General features: G+C 46.1%; 1 protein-coding gene and 1 long non-coding RNA gene across 15 annotated transcripts in view; one reads left to right on the top strand and one right to left on the bottom strand.

The window, feature by feature from the left end:
• Positions 1 to 21021, top strand: part of MTMR3 (myotubularin related protein 3) — a 149265-nt gene extending 128244 nt beyond the window's left edge. For 6 of the 12 annotated variants that reach the window (XM_086682099.1, XM_086682106.1, XM_086682101.1 and 3 more), the window contains 12 exons: positions 1258 to 1463; positions 1970 to 2101; positions 3108 to 3219; positions 5931 to 6126; positions 6927 to 7112; positions 10415 to 10585; positions 11695 to 11840; positions 12854 to 14270; positions 15426 to 15536; positions 15993 to 16081; positions 16860 to 16886; positions 18780 to 21021. In XM_086682099.1, coding sequence (XP_086538225.1) covers positions 1258 to 1463; positions 1970 to 2101; positions 3108 to 3219; positions 5931 to 6126; positions 6927 to 7112; positions 10415 to 10585; positions 11695 to 11840; positions 12854 to 14270; positions 15426 to 15536; positions 15993 to 16081; positions 16860 to 16886; positions 18780 to 18951 — 2965 coding nt within the window. In that variant the 3' untranslated portion in view covers positions 18952 to 21021. The remainder of the gene's footprint in view (positions 1 to 1257; positions 1464 to 1969; positions 2102 to 3107; positions 3220 to 5930; positions 6127 to 6926; positions 7113 to 10414; positions 10586 to 11694; positions 11841 to 12853; positions 14271 to 15425; positions 15537 to 15992; positions 16082 to 16859; positions 16887 to 18779) is intronic. The other 6 variants (XM_086682104.1, XM_086682102.1, XM_025933255.2 and 3 more) reach the window with 3 other exon arrangements.
• LOC147575409 (uncharacterized) overlaps positions 4375 to 24560 on the bottom strand; it is an 82330-nt gene continuing 62144 nt past the window's right edge. Inside the window, exon 5 of one of the 3 annotated variants that reach the window (XR_015242366.1) lies at positions 4375 to 7150. This is a non-coding gene — a long non-coding RNA (uncharacterized LOC147575409). Of the gene's footprint in view, positions 7151 to 12215; positions 17717 to 24560 lie in introns of those variants that run through there. The other 2 variants (XR_015242364.1, XR_015242365.1) reach the window with 2 other exon arrangements.

Here is a 24560-nt window from a genome sequence, read left to right as displayed (position 1 = left end):
GTCACTCTTTATTCCCTCCCTCCCCAAGCCCCCTACCCCAGGTTGCTAGTAATCTACTTTGCCACTATAGATTTGCCTATTCTGGACACTTCTAATAAACAGAATCATACCATATGTGAACTTTTGTGACTAACTTCTTTCACTTAGCATAACATATTCCAGGTTCATCCATGGTATAGCATTTATTGGAACTTTGTACCTTTTGATTGCCAAATCTTTTATAACTTTTTAATTGCTAAAATCACCTAAATTCCTAACGAGGAAGATACTGGGTTTTTTTTTTTTTTTAATTTTTTTTTTCAACGTTTATTTATTTTTGGGACAGAGAGAGACAGAGCATGAACAGGGGAGGGGCAGAGAGAGAGAGGGAGACACAGAATCGGAAACAGGCTCCAGGCTCTGAGCCATCAGCCCAGAGCCCGACGTGGGGCTCGAACTCAGGGACCGCGAGACCGTGACCTGGCTGAAGTCGGACGCTTAACCGACTGCGCCACCCAGGCGCCCCAATATTGGGTTTTAATAGCATCTTGAAGTAGACTTTTGAGTAAGATTTTTGGTCTTAACTTCTTAAGAAAGAATCTGTTGGAGTATAGCTCATTGAGCTATCTGCTTATAATAAGAGCAGTTTGTGAGTCATGAAATCTCAGGGGATTTTGTAGAGTAGTCCACTGTGGGTCAGGTAAGTGTTTGAGTCCCAAAGGTGGGATCTTGTTTTGAAAAGAATCTCCAAAGCCAACCATAAGTGCACAGTTGCTGCAGTGGGGCCCTCAGAAGTTGGTGTGAAAACAAATTTTCCTGTTTCAGCATCTGTTATGCCAGGATTTTCAGGGGCAGTATTAAAAAGGAGAGATTAGTGTTTCATTATTGAGTAGCAGAATTAGTGTAGTATTTGTAGATTATTTCTTACCTGATTTTCCAAAAATAAATTTTAAGAGTCAAACATTTACTTTATGCATATTAATTTGTTTTTTTTCTAAGAGAACACGTTTATCATTTTGTTGGTAACTCTACAAAGGTTTCTAAAATAGTACAGTATTTGAGAAAGATCCAGATAGGTTTTGTTGTTTGTTCCTGTTGCTATAGAAGATTTCTGCCCTTAGATGACTTGAAGCTAACTTTACATCACTTTCACTTACCTGTATTCAAGCTCTTCATTAATGCATTTAAAATCTACTACCTTACTTTTTGTGTGAGCACAGAGCATCTGAATGGGACCACTGAGATGGGTATAGTTGTTGTTTCTTGTTGCTTGTGCAGGCACCAGAGCAATGGAGCTGTCATTGCCCGCTGTGGACAGCCGGAGGTCAGCTGGTGGGGCTGGCGAAATGCTGATGATGAGCATCTGGTGCAGTCAGTAGCCAAAGCTTGTGCCTCTGATTCCCGATCAAGTGGCAGCAGGCTGTCAACTAGGAACAGTTCTCGAGACTTTCCAAATGCAGGAGACCTTTCCGATGTGGAGTTTGGTAAGATGCTCCCTAGACCAATGGCAGCAATTTTTATAGTGTCTTGTGAGAACTTTTTCTTGAAATGGCCTTCTCCTTGTAAGACATAGAATCTGTTTCATAGGAGAGAGCAGGCAAAGCTTTAATTGATAGGATTATTTGAGGAGTCACACATCTTGACAAAGAACCAGAAGACTCTTTAAGACTTGGCTTACTAGGACTAGAGTGTTGGTTGTCTTTCTTGTCACTGTGACAAGAATGGAGTATATACGCGATAGGGAACCTGGAGTGTCTCCAGACCATAGCAGGAGACACCAGCCTTCATTAAAGGAGTACACATGTAGAAATGAGATAAAGGAGGTTATAGGAAGAAATCCTGTGTATCAAGCGTTCTTGTTAGGTGGGTTTCACTTAATTGAGGTTTTGTTTGTTCTGTTACTATAAAAGGTGTTTTTGGTTCTTATTTTGCACAATTCTGGGAGAGATGGGTTCATTCAGTTTTTCATCCCCACTCCTGGTGTTCCTAGATTCTTCTCTGTCCAATGCTTCGGGAGCAGAAAGTTTAGCCATCCAACCGCAGAAGCTTTTGATCTTGGATGCACGCTCCTATGCAGCAGCGGTGGCAAACCGAGCCAAAGGAGGAGGCTGTGAATGCCCAGGTGAGGTGAACAGTGCTCTGTCCCATAACACTCTGTTCTTGTGAGCTCAGCTCATGCCCAGTTGGGTCTTAGTTCTCATTTTGAAATGAATGGCAAACCGTGTTCCTCAGCTGTCTTGAGAGAGCCAGAACTGTTTGGATTCTTAACGCTGTAGTTTCTTTTCAGGGAAGAAACAGAGGATGAGGTGCATTGAAACCAAATAATCGGTTATTTTCCCAACCTTTAAGTGATTAAAAATAAATAAATAAATAAAAATAAAAAGTAAGTCCTCCCCTGTAGTGAGTAAGGCCTGTTCATGTTTGCAAGTTGCTTCTTTAAGTGGCTCAATTTCTCAGCCTTCTGAAAGCTTTTTGTTGCCTTTGACAGTGGGTTTACTCATTACTGACCTCACAGGAAACTCCCATATGGCTTCTACATAGAAAACCTGAGGTGGGAATTGAAGCAGCAAATACTGAATTCTAGCAAAGCACCTCTGTCCTGACCTGTAGCATCCCTACTATTTGAATGCTGGCTTTCTCCAAGAAGGAATCCCTTTAGTGCCAGATGTGTGCTGATGGAGCAAGTAGTGGCCACCAAGCTCCTTATTCAGATGTGATTTAAACTGGAAGTTAAAAGCAGTTGACCCAAGGTGAAATTTGAATGCATAAAACGCATTGTTCTGCCAGCTTCTTTTCAAAGAAATTCCAGAGCTACAAGTTAGAAATGGCCCCAGAAGTAAACCTGGGGTCAGATGGAAGGATGTAGATCTTTTAAAAAAAAAAAAAAAAGAAAGAAAAACTTGTTTTATGTCCATATCTTCACAAATTTTCCTTTTTGCAAAAACAGCTAAAATTCAAGCACCGTTTCCTCTCATAAAGGACTGGACTAATAGGCATCAAAACATTTCAGTTTCATTAGTCAGCAGCTATAGTGGGTTTGTTTTATAGCCAGTTTGCTGCTTTTAAATTTGGCCATGTGGGCTTTAAATTTAACATATTTTTGTTCTTTTTATTGTTATTCTCTGCAGAGTATTACCCGAACTGTGAAGTAGTGTTTATGGGGATGGCAAATATTCATTCAATCCGGAGGAGTTTTCAGTCTCTGCGGTTGCTGTGCACACAGATGCCTGATCCGGGAAAGTAAGACCTTGGCCTTAGCTTTAATTTTGTGTTGCTTTTTTCAAAAAGTGAGTTTAGAGGTGTCTTTTCTTCTGTTTCTTGATACACTTCAGTTTTACTTTCAGTCCCTGTAGGCATTCTGCTTTCTGTGTTAGCACAAGCACACAAAAGAGATGCTGGAGAAACATCTAGCCCTTTGAAAGGTTTAAAGATGTGGAGCACAGAACAGATCTCAGTCCTCAGAAAAGCACTACCTTCTTCTTTTTCCTGGGACCTCTTCCTTCTCTTCTACATTGTTTTTGGCTCATTTTTAATTCTTTGGTTTTTGACATCTTGCAGTGACACTTACCTGCCTTAAGCTGGGATGTTTTACCTTGAAGAGTCAAAGTTTATTCATCATGTTCTAAAAAGGGTTAAGCTGTCTTTAAACCTTCTGTTAGGGGAGTTCCTTTTACATTTCCTTCTGATTCCTAAACTACCTCCTCTTACATACTAAGAGCATTACCAGATTTTTATTGCTTATTAAAAATGAATGGCTGGCATTTGCAGTGAGATAGGTGAATTAACACCCCCGCCTCTCAAGGGAACTGATTACTGATTGAATACGAGATAAATTAGCAAGAATCCTCTGTAAAACAAATGTGGACAGATAAATATTTAAAAGTCCTCGTTTTACTATTTCAGGAAGCCAAAAATGATGCAGAGAAGACAGAATTTTCTCTTTTCTTTGTGTTGGAGCCCATAGCTATTTCCCTGGGTTCTGTCCAGTAGATCTCCTGATCACATCAAGTTTTGCAGAATTCCTTGATTTATTGAGCCAAATGGCTGCCTGAACCACTTGTACTAACTCCTGGTAGCAAATGATTAAATTCATCACAGTTGGAAAAAGCCCAGAGGGTGAAGCAGTTGTCCTTGGGGAAAAGCCTGAGCAAAGGAATGAGTTTGCTGCTCTGCTTTGGGTATTAGCAGCTTGTATCTGCTACACATTTACAGAACCCGGCTAGCAGTACTCTCATCTCCAAAGGTGGGGCACTGAAAGAGCCTGGTTGAGGACTCACAAGATCTGCCACTAATTGACTCTGTGACTTTGGCCAAATGGCTAAATTACTGTGGGTATCAGTTTTCCTATTTATAAAATGAAAGGGATAGAATCAACACTACCTCATCTCAAATATCTGTATTTTAAAATTCTTTATTTAAAGGCTATTTTTTAAACTCAGAGTCAGAAAGATGTAATGGGCCCATACCTGGTCAAAAGGAATGTCTGGGGATTTTATTAAGGAAAAAGGTAATGCTTTGCCTGTTTTTTGGCAGCAAATCATAAGGCAGTACTGAAGCCTCCCTTGTGGGTAAAAAGAAGCCCTGGCAGTGGTGGGATCAGCTATAAGCAAGCCTCTCCACACTTGTTGGGAGGCCGTGGAGGGCTAGGGCATTGTGTGTTTCTGCTCCAGTTTGGGAATCGAACAAGGGAGTATGGAGTGTCTCAGAACCTCCCTGGTTAGCTGATTGTGGGGTGTAGTGTAGGCATGTTCTTGCCTAGTGTTGGCAGAAGGCTTCTCAGAGCCCCCTGACAGAAGTATTTATTCCCTCCTTTGATTTAGTGTTTGAAGGGCTAGACTGCTGTCTTAACTACAAATCTGATCACATTTTGGAGAAATTAGAGCTTTTGGGGGGTGGGTATGTAAGGAGTGGAATTCATGACGTGCATGAGGAACAAAATGTCAATATAGGTTAAAAAAAAAAAAAAAATCAGTTTGTGATTACTCCCAAGCAGTAATTCTTGGGATCAGGTATCTCTTGAAGGTGTTCTCGAAAGAAGGTTCTTCTAGATCCCTGCTGAATCCAGTCTATATTAAGTCCAGTAATACTATGTAGCCATTAGTGTACTAATTTGTATGAATCTTAAGTCATTAGTATGGGCCAACCCAGTTTTAGTCAATAGAAATTCAAGATTTTAGTGGGTGTTAGGGTGTAGGGAGCAGGTGCTGTTGTCTGTGCTATTTTTAAATGTGGCATCTGGCTTACATCTCCTTATAGACACATTTGTATTGTATGTGTGTTATTTGTGTATGTATATATATGTGTGTGTATACACACACATGACAAGTTTTTGAGAACTTGGGTATAGTTGCTGATCATTAAATATAAGTACTTACTGTTTTATAATGTCTGAATAGCTGCATTTCCTTCAGGAGAAGACTCCAGAAAGAATTACTCTTCCTATACTGGGTTATATAACTACCATGGACTGAAAAATATTAAATGTTAATTGTCATAAGTTAGCCATAAGATTTCTGGAAAAAATTCCTATTATTGTCCTGTTTCTGAAGCTGCCCTCTATTGCGTAGTAGAGCTTAGGCCTCATCTTTGTACATGCTTTGTAAAGACAGAGGTTGTTTTATTTTGGCAGTGTTTTATTTGGAGGGAAAAATCCTTGGGAATTGCTTCTTAATTTCATGGCTATTTGGCATGATGCAGTAAATCATACAAATCAGGATTTCCTCGTCCTCCTTTTTTTTTTTTTTTGAAAGAGAGCAAGCATGCATGGGGGGAGGGGCAGAGGGAGAGCAAGAGAATCTTAAGCAGGTGGCACATTCAGCATGGAGCCCTGATGTGGGGCTTGATTCCATGATGCTGGGATTGTGACCTGAGCTGAAATCAGGAGTCAGATGCTCAACTGACTGAGCCACCCAGGCACCCTTCCTTATCCCCTTCTGTTTTTATTTTTATAGTTGGCTCTCAGCTCTTGAAGGCACAAAATGGCTCCATCACCTGTCTGTGCTTCTGAAGTCAGCACTTCTGGTAGTGCACGCTGTGGATCGTGATCAGCGGCCAGTACTAGCACATTGCTCAGATGGCTGGGACCGCACTCCCCAGATTGTGGCATTGGCTAAGCTCTTGCTGGATCCTTATTACCGAACCATAGAGGTGGGTGCATCCAAAGAGTAGGATTTGGTACTTCAGTACAAGTGGGGGAAACCTTGGAGGGTTTTATGATCAGTTTTGGTCTTGGTGGTTAAGTCTAAAGAAAATGAAATTTGTTTTTAAATCTTTCATCCTTTACCTTGAGCTAACTTGTGGTGGTGCCTGCCATCATTCTTGTGCCATTTTATAAAATGGAGCAGATTGTGGATAACAAGGTATTGAGAATACAGATGTGTTTTCCTTTGCACTCTGTCTACTTGGAAAAGTTTTGGCTACCCCCGGAAAATGGGGCTTCTGTAAAAGAATCTTGGCATGCTTATTATGGTAATAATGGGTCCAGATATCACTACAGTGTTCTGTGAAGAAAGCCCTACTCTGAAAGAACCACATGTTGGGTTAGAGATGTAAGAAAAACCATAAAGGTGTCCTAAAATAGATGTAAATCTGGAATGGGGAAAGATTTTAGAAACAATACTTTCTTTGTAAGTATAACACAAAATACAGAACTAAAAAATTAGAAAAAGTGTGGCTTTTGTATAGTGAATGAAAAAGGCTAAAAAGTATAGACTCAAGAAAGCCTCAGATAAATGCTTAGTACCCTTTTGATGATTATGGAATGGAGTAGAGGGAAGTGGAGAATTGCCCTAAGCTTGTGTCCCATGGAGCTTATGGCCGTGGGGCTGGGTTAGGTGTTTCTGTTGGCCTTACTGGGAGCTTGTTAAAAGGGATTGCTGCTCTTAATCCTGACAGGCTCGGGACTGTCACAGGCTTGACAGACAAGCACAAATGGTCTCTCCCTGCAGGGTTTCCAGGTCCTTGTGGAGATGGAGTGGCTGGATTTTGGACACAAGTTTGCTGACCGGTGTGGTCATGGGGAGAACTCAGATGATCTGAACGAACGCTGCCCGGTGTTTCTCCAGTGGCTTGACTGCGTTCATCAGCTTCAGAGGCAATTTCCTTGCTCTTTTGAGTTCAATGAAGCATTCCTTGTGAGTTTGGGCTTGTGATTCTTCATTTTGGGGACTTTCTAAAATGGGGATGTCAATGCAAATGTTAGCTAGTTTTTACATGAAATGATACATCCTTTTTAGAATTTAATAAGGAGCCATTCTCTTATTTTTAATTAAAAATAATGTATGGGTTTATTCAGTGAATCCAAGTGTGTTAGGTTTGCATAAAGTCTGTGTTGTTTTTTTTAAAAATTTTAAAAAATGTTTATTCATTTTTGAGAGAGAGAGACACACACACACACACATAGACATGGCACAGGCAGGGGAGGGACAGAGAAAAAGACATAGAATCCAAAGCAGGCTCCAGGCTCTGAGCTCTCAGCCCAGAGCCTGACCTGATGCAAGACTCGAACTCACAAACCTTAGATCATGACATGAGCCAAAGTCAGGCACATAATTGACTGAGCCACCCAGGTGCCCCAAGTCTCTGTATCGTTTTAAACTTAGGTTTTATTTTTTTTATTTTTTAAAGTTTATTATTTATTTTGAGAGAAAGCATGCAAGTGGGGCAGAGGCAGAGAAGGGGAGAGAGAGAAAGAATCCCAAGCAGGCCTCACACCATCAGCGCAGAGCCTGATGTGGGGCACCAACCCACGAACTGCAAGACCATGACCTGAGCTGAAGTTGGACACTCAGCTGACTGAACCACCCACTCACCCCTAAACTTAGCTTTTAAAATAGATGATGGAGGGGCGCCTGGGTGGCGCAGTCGGTTAAGCGTCCGACTTCAGCCAGGTCACGATCTCACGGTCCGTGAGTTCGAGCCCCGCGTCAGGCTCTGGGCTGATGGCTTGGAGCCTGGAGCCTGTTTCCGATTCTGTGTCTCCCTCTCTCTTTGCCCCTCCCCCGTTCATGCTCTGTCTCTCTCTGTCCCAAAAATAAATAAACGTTGAAAAAAAAATTTTTTTTTAAAATAGATGATGGAGTTTGGGGCGCCTGGGTGGCTCAGACGGCTGAGCGTCTGACTTTGGCTCAGGTCATGATCTCATGGTTCGTGGGTTCAGGCTCTGTGCTGACAGCTCAGAGCCTGGAGCCTGCTTCAGATTCTGCATCTCCCTCTCTCTCTGCTGCTCCCCTACTCACACTGTGTCTCTCTCTCAAAAATAAAGATTAAAAAAATTTTTTTTAAAAATAGATGATAGGGCAGGTGAAGGGAAAGAAATAGATGATAGAAGTCCTAAGTAGTTAGAAATAATAGGGGTGCTAGGCTGGCTCGTTGGAGCATGACTCTTGATCTTGGGGTTGTAAGTTCGAGTCCCGCCTTGAGTGTAGAGATTACTTAAAGCTAAAATCTTAAAGAAAAGAAAAAGAATGGCATATCCTCTGCTCCCTCCAGTCCATCTGCCAACCCCCCTGCATGTGTTCCATACTTCCTGCCCCCCTCCTTTGACAGAGAACTCCCTGCCCTTGCCCTGTTCCAGCTCTTCCCTCCCAGCTTCCACTGCCTGTCTTCTGCTCGGCTGCATGGCGCCAGCCTTTCCCTCTCTACTACATTGTTGCCATTAATACATAAACATAGCCTAGTGCCTCCCATCTCCTCAAAACCCGTTCTCAGCCTTGCATCTCTTGCCAGCTATTTGTCTCATTTTCTGTATTTCATTTCTTCATGGTAGAGCTCCTCAAGTCTTCGGCATTTACTGTCTCAAATTCTTTTTTTCCTATTTCCTCTTAAACCTGCTCTAGTCGGGTGTTCACCCCACCAGTTTACCAGAGCTGTGACCTTCATATTAATCCATTAATCAGCTCTCAGTTTCATCTTGTGAAGAACATTTTTTTTAATTGAGGTATAATGGACAATATAACATAGTATTGATTTCAGGTATACAACATAATTCAGTATTTATATATTGTAAAATGATCACAATAAGTAGTTAACATCAGTCACCACACACATTTTTTTCTTATGATGAGAACTTTCAAGATCTCCCTTAGCAACTTTCAAATATACAATAGAGTATTACTACCTGTGGTCACCATGCTGTGCATTACATCTCCATGACTTGTTTTATAACTGGCAGTTTGTATCTTAGACTGTCTTCGTTTTACTGTTTGGCACTGTGTAATCACACCAGTCTTGAAACCCTTTCTTCAGTTGATTCCCAGCACATACTGTCCCTCATTTCTTCCCTGCCTCACTAGCTGGTCTGTCTCCTGTTCTTCCTTATCTCCCCATTGCTGAATGTTGGAATGCTCCAGGGCTTAGCCTCCAAGGTACTTCTGTATCTTATTGCCTCTTGGGGGATTTCATCCAGTCCGATACCTGTAATTACTCTCCATGATTCCCACGTTTATAATAATGTCTTCAGCTTAGATCTCTCCACTAACTCCAGACTCACATACCCAACTGTGACTGCTCAGTATCTCCATGTGGATGTCCTAATGGTATTTCAGACTTTTCCTGTTCAAAGCTTGATTCTTGATTTCCATATCTTTCCACCCCCAAATCTGATCTTCCAAGAGGTCTTCCACCTAACCAAATGGCAGGCAACTCAGTCCTTCCATTTATTTAGGGCACAGTTATTTAGTTATTTAGTCACAGTTCTTAAACTGGCCTGCAGAGCAATACTAGCGGTTTCTTGTCTGCATTAATTTCCTACCATTCCCTTCCTTGTGCAGTATCCTTCCGTCACACTGGCCTCCTGTTCCTTGGAAATTGCAAGCACACACGCACCTCAAGATGTGCTGGCTATTGCCTCTGCTGGGAGCATTTCCCCCTCAGATACCCACTTGCTCTTTCACTTCCTTCCCCTACTGCCCTGCATGTGTCCTGTCCTGCTTACCCTGCCTTACTGTGGTCCACAGCATTGGTCACCCCTTCCCCACAACTAGAACCAGCTCCATGAGGGCAGGATAGTTGCTGTCCAGGACCCACAGAAAAGTCATTAATGACCTGTTGAGTGAAAAGTTGTTTGGAGTTTTTCAGTTTTCAGTTCAGCCTTGGATTGCACACTGACTTGCTCCTGTACCCAGTTTATATGCTCTGTTGCTCTTGAGTGTGGCTGTTAACTTAGAACTTCCAGGTTGACAGGAAGTCCAAAAGGAATGGGTGTGCCGACGATCTGTCTTTGTTTCTTTTGACTCAGGAATGGTGGTGGTTGGGGTTGGCGCTCTGGGATTGGTGCTGTGAAAAGGCAGCTCTTGTGTGGCTTAATGTGATTTCCCCACCCTTAACGAGTATGAATTCTGAGCTGTTCTCAGGGGTGTTGGGGAAGGGTGGCTCAGCGGGGCTAACCTTCCTCCAAAGACTGCTCACCCTATTGCTTGATTCTGGACTCCTACAGGTGAAACTGGTGCAACATACCTATTCCTGCCTATTTGGAACATTCCTGTGCAACAACGCCAAGGAGAGAGGGGAAAAGCATACTCAGGAGCGGACATGTTCCGTGTGGTCGCTGCTTCGGGCAGGCAACAAGGCTTTCAAAAACCTACTGTATTCCTCTCAGTCCGAAGCCGTATGTATCCTTCAGCCCTTCCTCTCTGATCAGAAGAAGGAATTTGGGGATGGTGACATGTGGGAGCCTTTTTCAGTAGTGACTGTTTTCTCAAAGGCATCACTGTTGTCTTTGGGTTGGTTGGTTCCACTTTTTTCCATCTGTCCCTATAAAGGCTTGTTTCCTGGTGCAGCTCTGACCTGCTTCTGGTTTGATTTAATACACATCTCTACTTTGTCACTCTAGACACAGATCTTTTCTGGCACCTCTGTCAGAGCTTACCTTACTCCTAGCATGTTCTGTCTAACAAGTGGAAGAGGCGCTTAAGTTGTCCCCTGGCCACCCCTCATAGCTCAGAAGGAGCTGCCAAGAGGCCCCCAGCATCCTTCCAGTGTCATCCACTGGATATCCACTGCAGCTCCTGTCTCAGCAGAAAAACGTGTATGACATTAGCATGTGTGTGTGTGATTTCCTGCTCACATGGAAAACTGGCAGGCTCTTTAAGACTTTGTTCCTTAAAGGAACACCTTCTGTTAAGCAGAGGAAAGGAGGCTTGCACATCTGTGTTGATACATGGTAATGTTCCTTTTGTCAGAATGCATCTTAAATTCTAAAGAAGTCAAAAGGAGGCTAATCAGAGGTCATATTGCTTTGCTGGATTGTTAATATGCTTCTCACTACATTTAAACAATCAAAAGATTTAAGCTAACTGCTTCTCTGTTTCCTTCAACTGTGTCTACTGGGAAAGTAACAATACAGGAAGAAAATTCCCTTCTTTTCACGTGATTAGTTTAAGTGATCCTATAAAACAGGTTTGACAGTGTCTTCTGAAGCCACATTTTTGTGCCAGGAAACACAGTCATCATCCAGTGGAATAACTTACTGGATGAGGGGACGAATTGAGCCGATATAAGAGTCATTCATTCAGTAAAGGGAATCCTAAGAAATCATTTATGAGAAATAGATTTCTAAAAATCCTTTTAGATTTTCATGCCCACAAGAGGCGAGAAACGCAGATGGTACAAGGCAAGACCTGTTGGGTATTCTGGCTTGGTGACTCTTTTTGACCCTCGTTTCTAAAGACTTGTTAGGAGTTGTTTAAACCTGTATCCCCACTGCTCTCTCCTCAGGTGCTATACCCTGTATGTCACGTGCGTAACCTGATGCTGTGGAGTGCAGTGTACCTGCCCTGCCCATCCCCGTCCACGCCTGTGGACGACAGCTGTGCACCATATCCAGCCCCTGGCGCCAGCCCTGATGATCCGCCTCTGAGCCGGTGAGCCCAGGGTTGATGCCAAGACCTCAAGTCCTGCGTGGGTGTTATTTCTGTGTTGGGACACATCCAAGGCATGGTCAGAGATCATGACATTGTCTGACTCCACACATCTCTCTTAGATTTCTGAGGTTTTCTCAGGGAAGATATAGGGTTTCAGGCTACAAGGCCATAAGAGCCTCATTTCCTTGAAGGGTGTTGGGCCCCATCACTACATTGTACTGTTGCATACACCAAGCAGTTTCTCAGTGATGGAGCAGATCCTTTGGGTTCCTTGTGACCTTCTGGCTTGAGTTGCAGCCACTGCTCTATGCTCCTGCCTTTCTGCCATGATTTTATCTTCTTGGGCTTGAAAGGCAAATGTCAGATGATGGCAAGTTTGGCTTTGCCACATGAGAATTCACTTTATTGGATTCAGACTGTCAAGTAATAAAATAATTTAAAATATTGTAATAGCAGAAAATCAACAATGCTTACTTTCCTTTGCTTGCTCTGTTGAGAAACAGGGCAATATTGTGAACTTTTTATTTATTAAAAAAATTTTTTTAATGTTTTATTTTTGAGAGAGACAGAGTGTGAGTGGGGGAGGGGCAGAGAGAGAGGGAGACACAGAATCTGAAGCAGGCTCCAAGCTCTGAGCTGTCAGCACAGAGCCCGACACGGGGCTCAAACCCATGAACCGTGAGATCACGACCTGAGCTGAAGTCAGATGCCTGACCATCTAAGCCACCCAGGTGCCCCAAGTTTTTTGTTTTTTGTTTTTAAGTTGCATTTGCTGTTAGTTTGTATGTAGGAGCATGGGGTGGGAGGCTGAGAGGAAATTTGAAAACTAGAAGAAGGGCCCATCCAAGGAACTTTGCCTTTCTAGCAGTCTGAGCCTCACTTTAGAGATGCTGTAGCTTCTTAAGTAGCTGCAACGAACCCAGTTATGAAACAACTGCCTGTTAAAACCGATTGTCTCCTGCTTCCTCTGAACAGCCTCATATTCTCATTTCCCTCAACCTCCTTTTGTTTAGGTTACCAAAGACTAGATCATTTGACAATCTGACCACAGCCTGTGACAACACAGTGCCTCTAGCCAACCGGCGCAGCAGTGACCCGAGCCTGAATGAGAAGTGGCAGGAGCATCGCCGCTCACTGGAATTGAGCAGCCTGGCTGGTCCTGGGGAGGAGCCTCTCGATCCTGACAACCTGGGGAAGCCAACCAAAGTGCTGGGCGGCGCAGAGCTATCTGTTGCAGCTGGAGTGGCCGAGGGGCAGATGGAGAACATTTTGCAAGAGGCCACCAAAGAGGAGAGTGGGATAGAGGAGCCTGCCCATAGAGGGAGCATTGAGATGCAGGAGGTCGAAGAGGAGGCTCTCTTAGGAAAGGAAATCAGGGGGAAGACCCTAGAGGGCTCAACCATTATTCTTCCTCAAGAACCAGAACTGGGTGATGCTGCTCTGACAAACCATCCAGGCACTAGCCTTTCTCTGTTCTCACAGGGTATTCCTGAGCAGCAGGGTGGGCTCAGCATTCTCCCCTGTTCTCTCCAGGAGTCTCCCAGGGGAGAACATACCCACGAGGTCCCTGTGGAACAGCCTCGAATAGGAGCTATCACAGAAGATAGGGAGGAAGCATTTCTTCCAATCCCAGTAGATGTAAAAGTTGGCTATGGTACCTCACAGTCAAGTTCTCTGCTGCCCTCCCAAGTCCCATTTGAGGCCACAGGACCAAACACGGACAGTTCAATGGACATGTTAATGGAAGGTCAAGTCAAGTCAGAAAGTGGGCCCGAAGGCCATCATAGACCTTGCCTGGTAAACAGTGGCTGGTTCAGTAGCAAGGACATACTTCCTCAAGCCACGGAGCCGCAGTCTTCAGAGAGGAGCCTAGCTGAGAGGCCCCAAGTGGGATCTGTGGTACATAGGACTTCCCCTGGCAGCACCCACAGCCCCACGCGTTCTCCTTGTGCCTTGCCTTTAGCCGAATGTAAAGAGGGGCTTGTGTGCAATGGTGCCCTGGAGACCGAAAATAAGGCTTTAGAGCAGCCCCCAGGGTTTAGCACCCTGCAGAAGCACCCCACCCCCAACGGGCACTGCACCAATGGGGAGGCTGGTAGGAGCAAGGACTCACTGAGCCGCCAGTTGTCTGCCACAAGCTGCAGCTCTGCCCACTTACACTCGAGGAACTTGCACCACAAGTGGCTGCACGGCCACTCAGGGAGGCCGTCTACAACGGGGAGCCCTGACCAGCCTTCCCGCAGCCACCTGGACGACGATGGCATGCCTGTGTATACGGACACTATCCAACAGCGCCTGCGTCAGATTGAGTCAGGCCACCAGCAGGAAGTGGAGACCTTGAAGAAACAGGTGCAGGAGCTGAGGAGTCGCCTGGAGAGCCAGTACCTGACCAGCTCCCTGCGCTTCAATGGGGACTTTGGGGATGAAGTGGTGAGTAGACCATGGTACCTCCATAGCTGCCCAAGGAGAGGGCACACGGAGGCTGGGTGCTCCTTGTGCCTGGTGCCTGGTGATTAGTACAGATTTCCTAAAGAATTGGAAAGGTGCAGAGTAGTCCTGTTGAGAGGCTAGAGATCAGCCTCAGCCATGTGAACGGCAGTCTGCCTGTTCTTTCCCGCCTTTCTTAACTTTCCACGGGTGTCCTGTTTAGACAGAATAAGAGAGCACGATGTGGTTGGTCAGATCTCTTTGGAGAGAGGATCATGTTGTAAGAAAGGACACGAACTCTTGGGTAGGATGACATTAGTATGGCAATGGCAGATATTCCTGTCAAATTGTAGTGCCTGTTGTAAACACCCCAGTAGCTAGTAAACTGTGAGCCTCCCCCCCAAACCACGCCCCCACCCCAGACATGGGCTGTAGCTGTGAAGGTTTCGTTGAACAAATATTTCTACCTGCCTTCTGGCAGGTGATGATGGCAAGTAGAAATGGGGAGAAGTATTGGTGTTGGCACTGTCCAGGAGTTAGCACTGATGAGGCCTGGTGACTGGAAGTGGGGCTCTGTGAGGGGAGGTTCTCAGGGAGGTGCTCTCCTTACTTGCTGGGTCTGACTTGTGTTCACGTACATGCGTGAGCCTGGCTCTGAAGCAGTCAGCGTACATTAAAGGCGGGCTCATCCAATGACTTTCAATTCAAACAGACTTCTCCATTTTTCCTTCATACTAATGATGATTTCTCATTTTCCCAAAGAGTCCTTCAGGGAAAGGAGGACATGCCCAAAGCACTCAGTTTCAACACGTAGATGTAAGTGGCAGGGTTGGATTAACAGACTCACTGGAGCAGCTCACAGAGTTCACACTCCATCCTGGTCACTTCTGCCCCACTCACTTCCTGGAACCCAGGGCCCATCTGTGCACTGCAGAGTCACTGCACACAGCCTTAGATCTGTGTCTCTCTCTTCCACCTGAGTTCAGGCCTGTCTCTGCACCTGCTCAACCCATTTCTTGGTGGCTGATGCACCAGAGATCTGGCAGCCCTAACACTCAGGCCCACCCAAAGTCCCCGGTGCTCCCTTCTTTTCCAAGCCCTTTCTTCTTCTGGGAGGAGCCAGGTTCATTCTGTTCAGCTGTGTTTGTTTGCCAACAGACTTCAATCCCCGACTCGGAAAGCAATCTGGATCAGAACTGTTTGTCTCGCTGCAGCACAGAGATTTTCTCTGAAGCCAGCTGGGAGCAGGTGGATAAACAGGACACGGAGGTACAGGCTCAGCCCCTGTTCTGAGTGCCGTCCATGCAACTGTTTTATGGTTTTTCTCCACCCCTATCCCTGTCCCATGCCCCTGGCCAAGGAACGACCTCATAGCACGCTTAGCCTTGAGCCTCTGTGAATCCCCATCAAGCCTAGAATTTCTGAGCCAGGGAGACTCAGCAAAGTGGTCCTCTCTCATTGCCTCTGTGGACTGGAGCCTTGCCAGCTCTCATAGTGACCCAGGGTGTTTGCTGCTGCCTGATACTTTATCTCAGGGGAGTTTGGAGTCCCCTCTAGGGAAACGATTTGGACGCCTTTCTTGTACTGCTGACATCAGACCTGCTGGGCTGGTGCCACCAGAGCCAGTATGGTTCTTGTGACTCTTGCTGCCCCCAGCATGGCTCTTGCCGGCTCCAGCTGGATGGCTCATCTCCCGTCACTAACCTGGCCCCATCTGTTTTACAGATGACCCGTTGGCTCCCTGACCACCTGGCCGCCCACTGCTACGCGTGCGACAGCGCCTTCTGGCTCGCCAGCAGGAAGCACCACTGCAGGTGCCGTTGGGGGGTGTGGTGGGTGGGCCAGGGTGTGGAGGCTACATTTTGGCCCTCAGTGCCTGCAGCTTGGAGAGGTGCAGGGATCTGGCTGGCAGTGTTCATCTGAGGCAGACCCTGGGGTCTACAGGACGCCAGCTCGTCTTTTGTGCCTCTGAGATTGGTGTTTGCATTTGGGGTCTTATTTCCAGTTCAGAGTGATCATGATAAAATTTTCAAATGTGCAAATGATGTCCCCTTTTGCTTTGCTTCCTGGATTAGCAGAGCAACAGCCACCACCCAAACTACCATTTCTTACTCCTAGAATACAATTTCTTCCTATTCAACATGGCTGCTATTGGCAAAAACAGTTTTCCTGCTGTGGGCAGGGAACTTCATTTGCCTACTCCTTACCTTGCTCCCTGACCCCAAACTTGTTTTTCTTGTGCCAGTAGTGATGAGACCTAGCTGCGGGGACTAGTGGGGACAGCTGAGGACACAGTGTTCAATCCTTAAGGCTCCTGACTTTCTTTCTTTCTTCTTGGTTGGGGTAGTTAGTTGCTAGGGATGTTTTGCCCCAACTGGGGTGGTAGCTGACTGGAGGATGTTCAGTGTTCTTGGGATAGGATGTTTATCTGAATCCTGACATAGTTCACCCACATAAGTGAACCCAGGTAGAAAATGGAACCACTTCTTTGTCTAGAAATGATGCTTCTAGGACTGTATATCTCCCCACCCTGCGCCCCAAGCCCGAATGACTTTGGTTGGCTTCTCTGAGCTCTCTCTCCCCTCCTTGCAGGGACACTGACCGTGTTGATCAAACGTGGTGAGCATTTACAACAACCTGTCTGTGATGTCTACACATCTACAATAACTTCTCCACACTAACACTGCCATTTCCCCCTCTCTGCACTCATTGGGATAAAGCCGGGGGCTGGGAGTGCAGGCAGACAGGTGGGATTGGGGGGAATCCAAAGCAGCTGACTGAGGAGACTATGAGGGCCAAGTCAGGCTGCAGTCATGCACTCTCTTTCTGCCCACACAGGTCAACCGAGCCATCTTGCTTGTGACTGAGAAGCAGTGCCTCAGCTGGGGCTGGTCTTGTGGAGTAGCCAGTTGGGCTTTCAGAGCTATTTCCTTTGGGTTAGTCATTGAGTGGAATGCTAGAATGATGCTTCATGACCTCCAAGTCAGACAGCATTGCTGCTTCTGTTTTTTAAAAAGAGAGTGAGACTGAACAGAGGTGGTCTTCCCAGAGAACTGTTTTAGCATGGAAGACTTTAGTGGGAGGTTCCACTTAGGGTCTGTTAGGATCCCCTGAAAGAAACCAGATAGAAAAGCTTAACTGATGAAATTCATGTCAGGATGAACTCCAACAGGTATGATAAATAAATGTAGATGTTCAGAAATAGATTTAGGTAGTTTTTTTGTGTAACCACAGGTTCTTGCTGACTCATGTTTTTCAGAAACGTGAGTGCTTACTGCGTTCTAGAAGATGAAGTTGTGTCTGTTTGTTTTGGTTCTCTGTCCTTCCATTGCCCCATGTATAGCCTTCTCCTTGTGGTTTTTTGTTTGTTTGTTTTTGGTCTGCAAAGGGTATTTAGTATTTTCTCCTCTGTGTCCAGGTGGTCCTTAATCCAGCAGTGGGTTTGCATTCTGAGGAGCATAAATGAAAAGGTAGTGAGTGATGCTGGCCGAGGAGGAGGAGGATTTCCCTTCACCTGTTTTCCCCAAGTCTTTGGTGGGCGACTTCAGGCTCCTTGAAGTCTCCCGTTCTTGGTTTTATTGAGATTGATTTGTACTTAAGGTCCTAGCAGAGTGGGGTTGTAAGGTGGGCAGAAATTCATCCTCTGCCAGTCCCTTTCCTCTTAGCTGTGAAGGGTAGCTGTTTGGATGTGCACCTGTGCTGCACAGACACATCATAGGTGGGCTTTCAAGTGGAGGAGGAGAGAGGGGCCTGGGTACAGTCAGGCCTTTGGGTGGAGCTCTGATATTCCCTGGAGATGCACGGAGGCAGGGGAGTGAGCCATAATTGACTGACACCTATCTAATAAGGGGGGTGTTTGTGCACGTGTGTTCATTTGTGCTCTTGTCCTTTCACCCTGAGCATGCGTCACTGGTTGCTTGTCTTCTGGCTTTGCATGCTGGCAGCAGGGCAGTCCTTGGTGACAATAGTCTGTTCTCCATGACCCTGCCTCCGAGCCTCTGGAGGAGTAGCCCGTTGGGCAAGGCTCCTCACTCCCCGGCTGGGCTTGGTAGTTTGTCTCCTCTGAGGGGCTTGGAGGTAGTTCCATTGGACTCTGGCCTCTCTGTGACCACAAGTTACACAAAGGCCATTGCCCAGGTGGGTGTGGCCAAGTGGGTTTTCTGGGCCAGAACTTACCCAGTGAGCTAGCAGCTACTCCTGCCCTGGGCCCTTTTGTTCTCATGGATCTCTCTTGAACATCTTCCTGTGCACCTGGTAATCTTGAGCCATAATGGTGAGGCAGCCAACTGTCCTTGGCCCTAAAGTCACAGTGGTGTGCGACTATGCTAGGTAGGGATCCCCCCCTCTCTGCTTGGCTTGTTCCTGGGCTAGAGAAATGAACAGTTCATTGTTGGAGGAATCTCTAGCACATCTGAAGGACGTACAACAAAGTCCTGTCTTCTGAAGTTGGTTTCCCTACACCATATCTGCTACTGAAACTAACATTGTTTTGTTTCTTCTTCTCATCTCAAGGAATTGTGGGAATGTGTTCTGCTCCAGTTGTTGTAATCAGAAGGTTCCAGTTCCCAGCCAGCAGCTCTTTGAACCCAGTCGAGTGTGCAAGTCTTGCTATAGCAGCCTACATCCCACAAGCTCCAGCATTGACCTTGAACTGGATAAGCCCATTGCTGCCACTTCAAACTGAAGCTCAGTGACCTGGGGCGGGCAGAGGCCAAGCTGCTGTTCCTCTGACAGGCCCAGAGCCTGGGCAGACCGAGAGGCCCGTGCACTTTGGAATGGGGGCATGGAACCACCTGTGCAGAGTGACAGAAATTTGGGATGTACCACTGGACTGTAGATTGATTTTTATTTCCTGTTTTGTTTTTTTGCCTCTCCCTTTTCCATCCTTCCTCTGCTTCCAAGAAAGAAAGTCTGCTGGTTGTCTTTAAAAAAAAAAAAAAAAAAAAAATTTTTTTTTTTTTTTTTTTTTTTTTAAATGGAAGACCAGAGGTTGCCAGCCCTCTGTGACTGTTGAGCCACCTGTTGTCCCATGATGCTGAGGGTTGGCTTGGTTCCTCAGGACGGAGAGAGGCTGGTCAGAGTCAGGAGTGGAGGCCTGAGCTAGTGGGGAAGAAAGCTGGGGCTGTTGTTTGTGACCATTCCTCGTGCCATTGTCACATCAGAGCTGATTTGAAAAACCTGTGCTGCTGAGGAGGCTGAAGCATCTTCCTAACGGACTGTCCCAAGTGCCCTCTGCCTCCTCACAGGAGCCGGGCCAGTTCCACCTCACAGATAAATGGGATTGGCATTTGGAGGGAGGGGCACATAATAAAACGTAACCCTTCTGAGCCTTGCTTTGGGGAAGGAAGGTGTTTGTTGTCCTGAGGCAAGCGAGAGGGCCTGGGAATCGGGGTGGCCAGCATTGTTCTCTCTCGCATGGGATTCTGTTTTTAACTCGACCCAGATGGTTTAGGGTTCCCTTCGCTGTCATGAGTATGCCTCCCTCAGCCAGGCTGTGTAGTACTTCCCACCCTCAGGCATAGGAGTACAGACGCCAGAGTGCAGTGGTCCTGCTGCCATGGCCAAGGCCAAAGCCTTCCCTGAGCCCGGGTGCACCTAGAAGCCCCTGCCGGGGCCTGGTCCCCCAAAACAATCTCTTTTCCTTGACCAGCACAGGGAAATCCAGACTCAGGGTTCCAAAAATTTCCCATTCCCAAACCAAACAAATCATGGATCTCCCCCTTAAGGGGTAGAATCAGCTTTTCAGAGTGCAAGCGTCTGGAAAAGGGAGTATGTCCCATACAATCAGCCTTCCTTCTCCTTCCCTTCCTGGGGCAGTGGGAAGGCCCCAGCAGTCCCCCTGCCCTGTTCCTGTGCTGCTGGCCAGCAGTGAGGGGCCACTTGGTGACTCTGCAGGGTTCTTTAGAGAAGTGACACAGCCTGTAGGAGATTTGGGGCACCTTTCCTCAGTAAGCTTTGATGTGGTCCAAAAAGAGCCTTAAATCAAGAATATTTGTGGTAGAGGTGAGTGTGGGGAAGGGTGGAGAGGAGTTTATAGGTTTGTGCTTTGTAATCTTGGCATCCATGTTTTGTGCCTGCCCTCCCTCTCAAGGGAGGGGCCATGCTTGGCTCTGCTAAAAGCTGCTAAGTGGTAATGGTGGATTGTGGTGAGTGGGTGGGGGTGAGGCCAGGGAACTCTCTTACCCTCTGGAAGCAATTCCCTGGCCAAGGGAAGTTGTCTCAGGAAGCTGGCTCCTGTGTGTGCCTCTGTGTGGTTAAGACGTGGCCCAGAGCCTTCCTTGGAGCTGTCAGTCCAGGCAAAGCCAAGAGCATCTGAGCACGTCCCTGACTTCCCAGTTGAAGCAGGTTGCTCCCTCGGAGTTTGAATTCAGTGAAACAGGGTGTAGTTCTTCTCCGCACTCTGTGTGGTCTGGCCTTGCAGGTAGGGAGAAGTCAGTCTAATTGAGATTGTGCAGTTCTAGTGACAGGTGCCAAGAGGTTATGATACGGGTTTCTTGGGTCTGATGTACAGTGTGAATAAATGCTTGCAGCTCTTAGCCCTTTTCGATCAATGAAGCACTTTTTTATTAATATTTTTCTTTGTATGTAAAGGAGGAACCGTAACTCTCCGTAGCTGTACATATAACCCTTTTCTCCTAAAGAGGAGTCAGTCAGTGCTCCTATATTTTTCATTTTTTGTCAAAGCAAGAAGTAAATACTTTAGAACTGTTAAATATATAAATAAAGTGAATAAAGTTTAGTGTTCCGCATGGTAGCATTTGCTAACACGTTCCAATTCTTTGCCCTGTGATTTATTCCCTCTTCATCCCTTTTCCTTCTTAAACAGCAGCAATTGGAGGTGCTGCCGGGAAACTGAACTTTGGCGAAGGAAAACTACAGGTTTCTGTTCTACTCTGGACCTTTGCAAGGAGCCGCAGCACAATGCCCAAGCACTGAAATGTATTTCCTTGATGGTTTTGTCCCTAACATCTCCAAAACTAAGAAGGCAAAGCAGTTGGGCATCTTAACACCAGGGGTTCTTTCTCATCTGGAGAACTGAGCATCAATAGTAAATAAAACTACCTCTGGTCTCTAGGCTCCTCTCCCCACGTGCGCCCCTCCCCCCGCTGTCACTGCTGATGATTGATGGATCGCAGGGCAGCCTGTGCTCTGGCTCCTTAACCCCACCACACCTGGGGAGCACCAGCTGCACCTGCAGCAGTGGTTAAGCACAGAGCCCTGCATGCAGTGGAGTGTGGAAGACTTGGGGCAGGGGGAGGTGGCTGGAAATGCTTCTGTCTGTTCTTGGATGAGAACATATGGGAGAGCAGAGAGCCCTTGGGGGGCAGAAGCTGAAACGGATGTGATTGGATTATGTGCCTAACTGTAGGTCCCCTTCCTCCCTCTGTAGAGAGGGCTGAACTTCTCTTTAGATCTGCAACCAGCCACGCAAGACCCTAGCATCTAGTCCCTTCTTGACTAGTTCTTGCTCTTCACAGAGGTGGATTTTCTTTCTCCTGCGTCACCACGGGGCATTCTTCCCATCCCACAGGTCTGTGGGAGAGCTACAGTAAGCGGTTCCTCCCTAGGGAAGGTGGGTATGATTAGTGCCCAGCTCTGGGCCTCCCTGAGGGCCTCCACTCTGGGGCAGGCTTTCCAGGGTCACTTTCTGGATGTATTCTCTGCCTAAAGTACATGAACACAAAGTATATAAACAGCTCAAATGATACTAGTCTGAAAGCTGATAGTGCCATCCAGCGGGTGTTTGAGAATTAGCCTGTTCTCTGGAAGGAGAAGGTGCCACTTCAGCTGCTATCGGGAGGGCCATATTCAGACTGTAAAAATGAGTGTGTCCTAGCCAATGTCTGTCCACACACAGCTCCTGTTTCTAATCTCTAAGGGTTCAGCCCTCTGCCAGTTAAAACACTAGCAGAACCTAGCAAGGCTGTCAGGGGCCCATAGATGTGGAGCTGCTGGGGGTGGGAAGATGAAGAGTCAGCGTGCTGAGAAGACCTGCACAGTGTGCATCTCAGGCTAAGGAAGTGATGTGGGAGATGGCCAGGTGCTGACAGAGGTGGTTTTCCAAGGGCAAGGCTGGCTTTCTGAGGACCCCACATGGAGGAATTTGGTGTGAAGCAATGGGGGACTAAACAGTGATCCTGAGCTGCCAGGATGTCGTCCTCCGAACTTTCTTATCCTGGCATTTTCTCAGTTTTCCCCTTCTTTCCAGACTCTGGCCTTAATCTCATTCCAAAAGATGATAGGGCTGCCTTAATCCACTGGGATTTTCTAGTGAGGATGTACAGAAAAGTTTTTCTTTACTTTGCTATTATGTTCACTATTCATTTCTATGTTAGCAAAGTATATTCTAAGACTTAAAAAGCTGTGGCAGATTTGACAGAGAATGAACAAAATGGTGCCAGAAGACCTGTTAAACAATATCCAGCTATTAAAAAATACTAAAATGGGAATCGAGGGTACACCCTAGAATAAGATTACAGGCTATTGAAATGGCTGATAGACTTTAGCTGCTGTGCATGAGGCTGGGAGATTCCGTGTTTGCTGAAGTTGTTAACTCTAGCCCTGACCTCTACTGATCCTTTAAGCATGAGGGTGGATTTGAAGGTGCTGTTGCAGGAATTCATTTAGCTAGTGCCCGTTCAAGTGATCTGACCCCCGGGCTGCACCTGTATCCAATTGAATTCGGTGAGGATAGGCTAACAGCAGTTGAAAATGAGCCCTAGGTTGTGGAGCAGTGACTGACTCTCCGTTTGCAGTTTTGAGTGACATGGCAGGAATCCTAGGATTTAATTTCTAGTCACGTTTTCTAAGAACATTTGTCCTAAGTTGAGGTTACTGACAAGGTATCGTGAGGCCGGCCTAGAATGTTTGAGACGCTTCTAGCTGTAAGAGGTGACCCTCCTAAGCCTTTGATTCTTAAAACACAAGGTCCGCTGTCCCCAGCACATAACCACACTGACACTTTGTTCCTCTCCTCTGTATGCAGTTCACCATCTGCACATTTTGCACAGGTACCAGCTGCCTCCCCGGTGGAACAGGCCTCTTCTAAGCTAGGCCCACGTTCAGAGGCATGAGGGGAAGGACCCTCCCAGCCCCCAACAGGAATCACAAGGTTTTTGCTATTGTATTTTATTTACCACTTCCGGTCTTTTCTCTCCTGCCCAATTTGGGTCACCTTTTCTTATAGTGCTCCTGGCAGTTGCATTTAATTGTATTTCCAGTGAAATTTGTTTGGCATTGGCATTTAAAATGGGCCTTTAACTGCTTCCTGATTGGTTCATACATTTTTTTTTTTTTTATGCAAACGTAACCTATGAGGCTCGGATGCTGTTTAAGAAATGTGCTGTGTGTTGCTGCAGACAGTAGTGCTTGCCTATTGTAACGGTGTTGATTTTGCTGTAGCCTCAGTGACCATGTAAACGAAATAAATTTGTCATTTTCACCCACAAACGGTTGTTCAGCCCCTGGATTCCGGCTGCCACTGTGGTTCTCTAGTCAGTGCTATGACCAGTGTATTAGGTGCTGGGGATGAGTCAACTAGGCCCCTTAGTTGGTCCAGGAGAGGAGGGAGGGGCCTGGCCAGGAAGGGACAGCAGGGGTCAGCGTTTGTGTTTTGGAGGTAACGGACTTGAAATCCTGACATTTACAGGTGGAAGGGGCCTTATAGATCATGTAGTTTTGTGGTTTTTGCGCTGTTTTGTGGGGAGGGAGCCCCCAGGCCCATTCAAGTATTAGACTTACAAGTAAGATATGATTTGAAGAAAGGTTTTGGTGCTTAAAATAAAAGTCTGAAAGTGATCGATTTAATTCAAAGTCCTGGTTTTTTCATTGAGGGAAACTGACCCTCAGGGAGTGGTAAAGACTTAAGGTTGTCAATGAATTAACAACAAAATCTGAATAGGAAACCTTGCCTGACTCCACCTCCACCACCTTCCAGTGCTCTTGGGCTTCCAGAAGACAGCCTTAGATAGCTATTTTAACCTGCTTATCTTTGAGCTAGCCAAGCCAAAAATCTCACAGAAGAGCTTAGTTGACACCAAAAGGCTTAAAACTGGGAGCCTTCTCCCTTCTAACCAAAATTAAAAGGTTTTGGTATTATAATCATTGCTTTTGTTTTTAACCTTCCAAATATATAACAGTAGCCTGAACTAAGTAGTGACATTGTCTTAAATTAGTGGGATGGAGGGGGGGGGTGCCTTTTTACTACTGCAAATGGATTAGTTGTGAACGGTCTCAGCCTCCAATTTATTTCTGAATTTGTAGAATACAGGAAAAAAATCCTTACTGTAAATA

This window comes from Puma concolor, chromosome D3, assembly GCF_028749965.1.
Source record: "Puma concolor isolate L17-30 chromosome D3, mPumCon1.1.hap2, whole genome shotgun sequence".
NCBI classification, from domain to species: Eukaryota; Metazoa; Chordata; class Mammalia; order Carnivora; family Felidae; genus Puma; species Puma concolor.
Note: the sequence above shows the minus strand (reverse complement) of the source record. Positions and strands in the feature narration are given on the sequence as shown.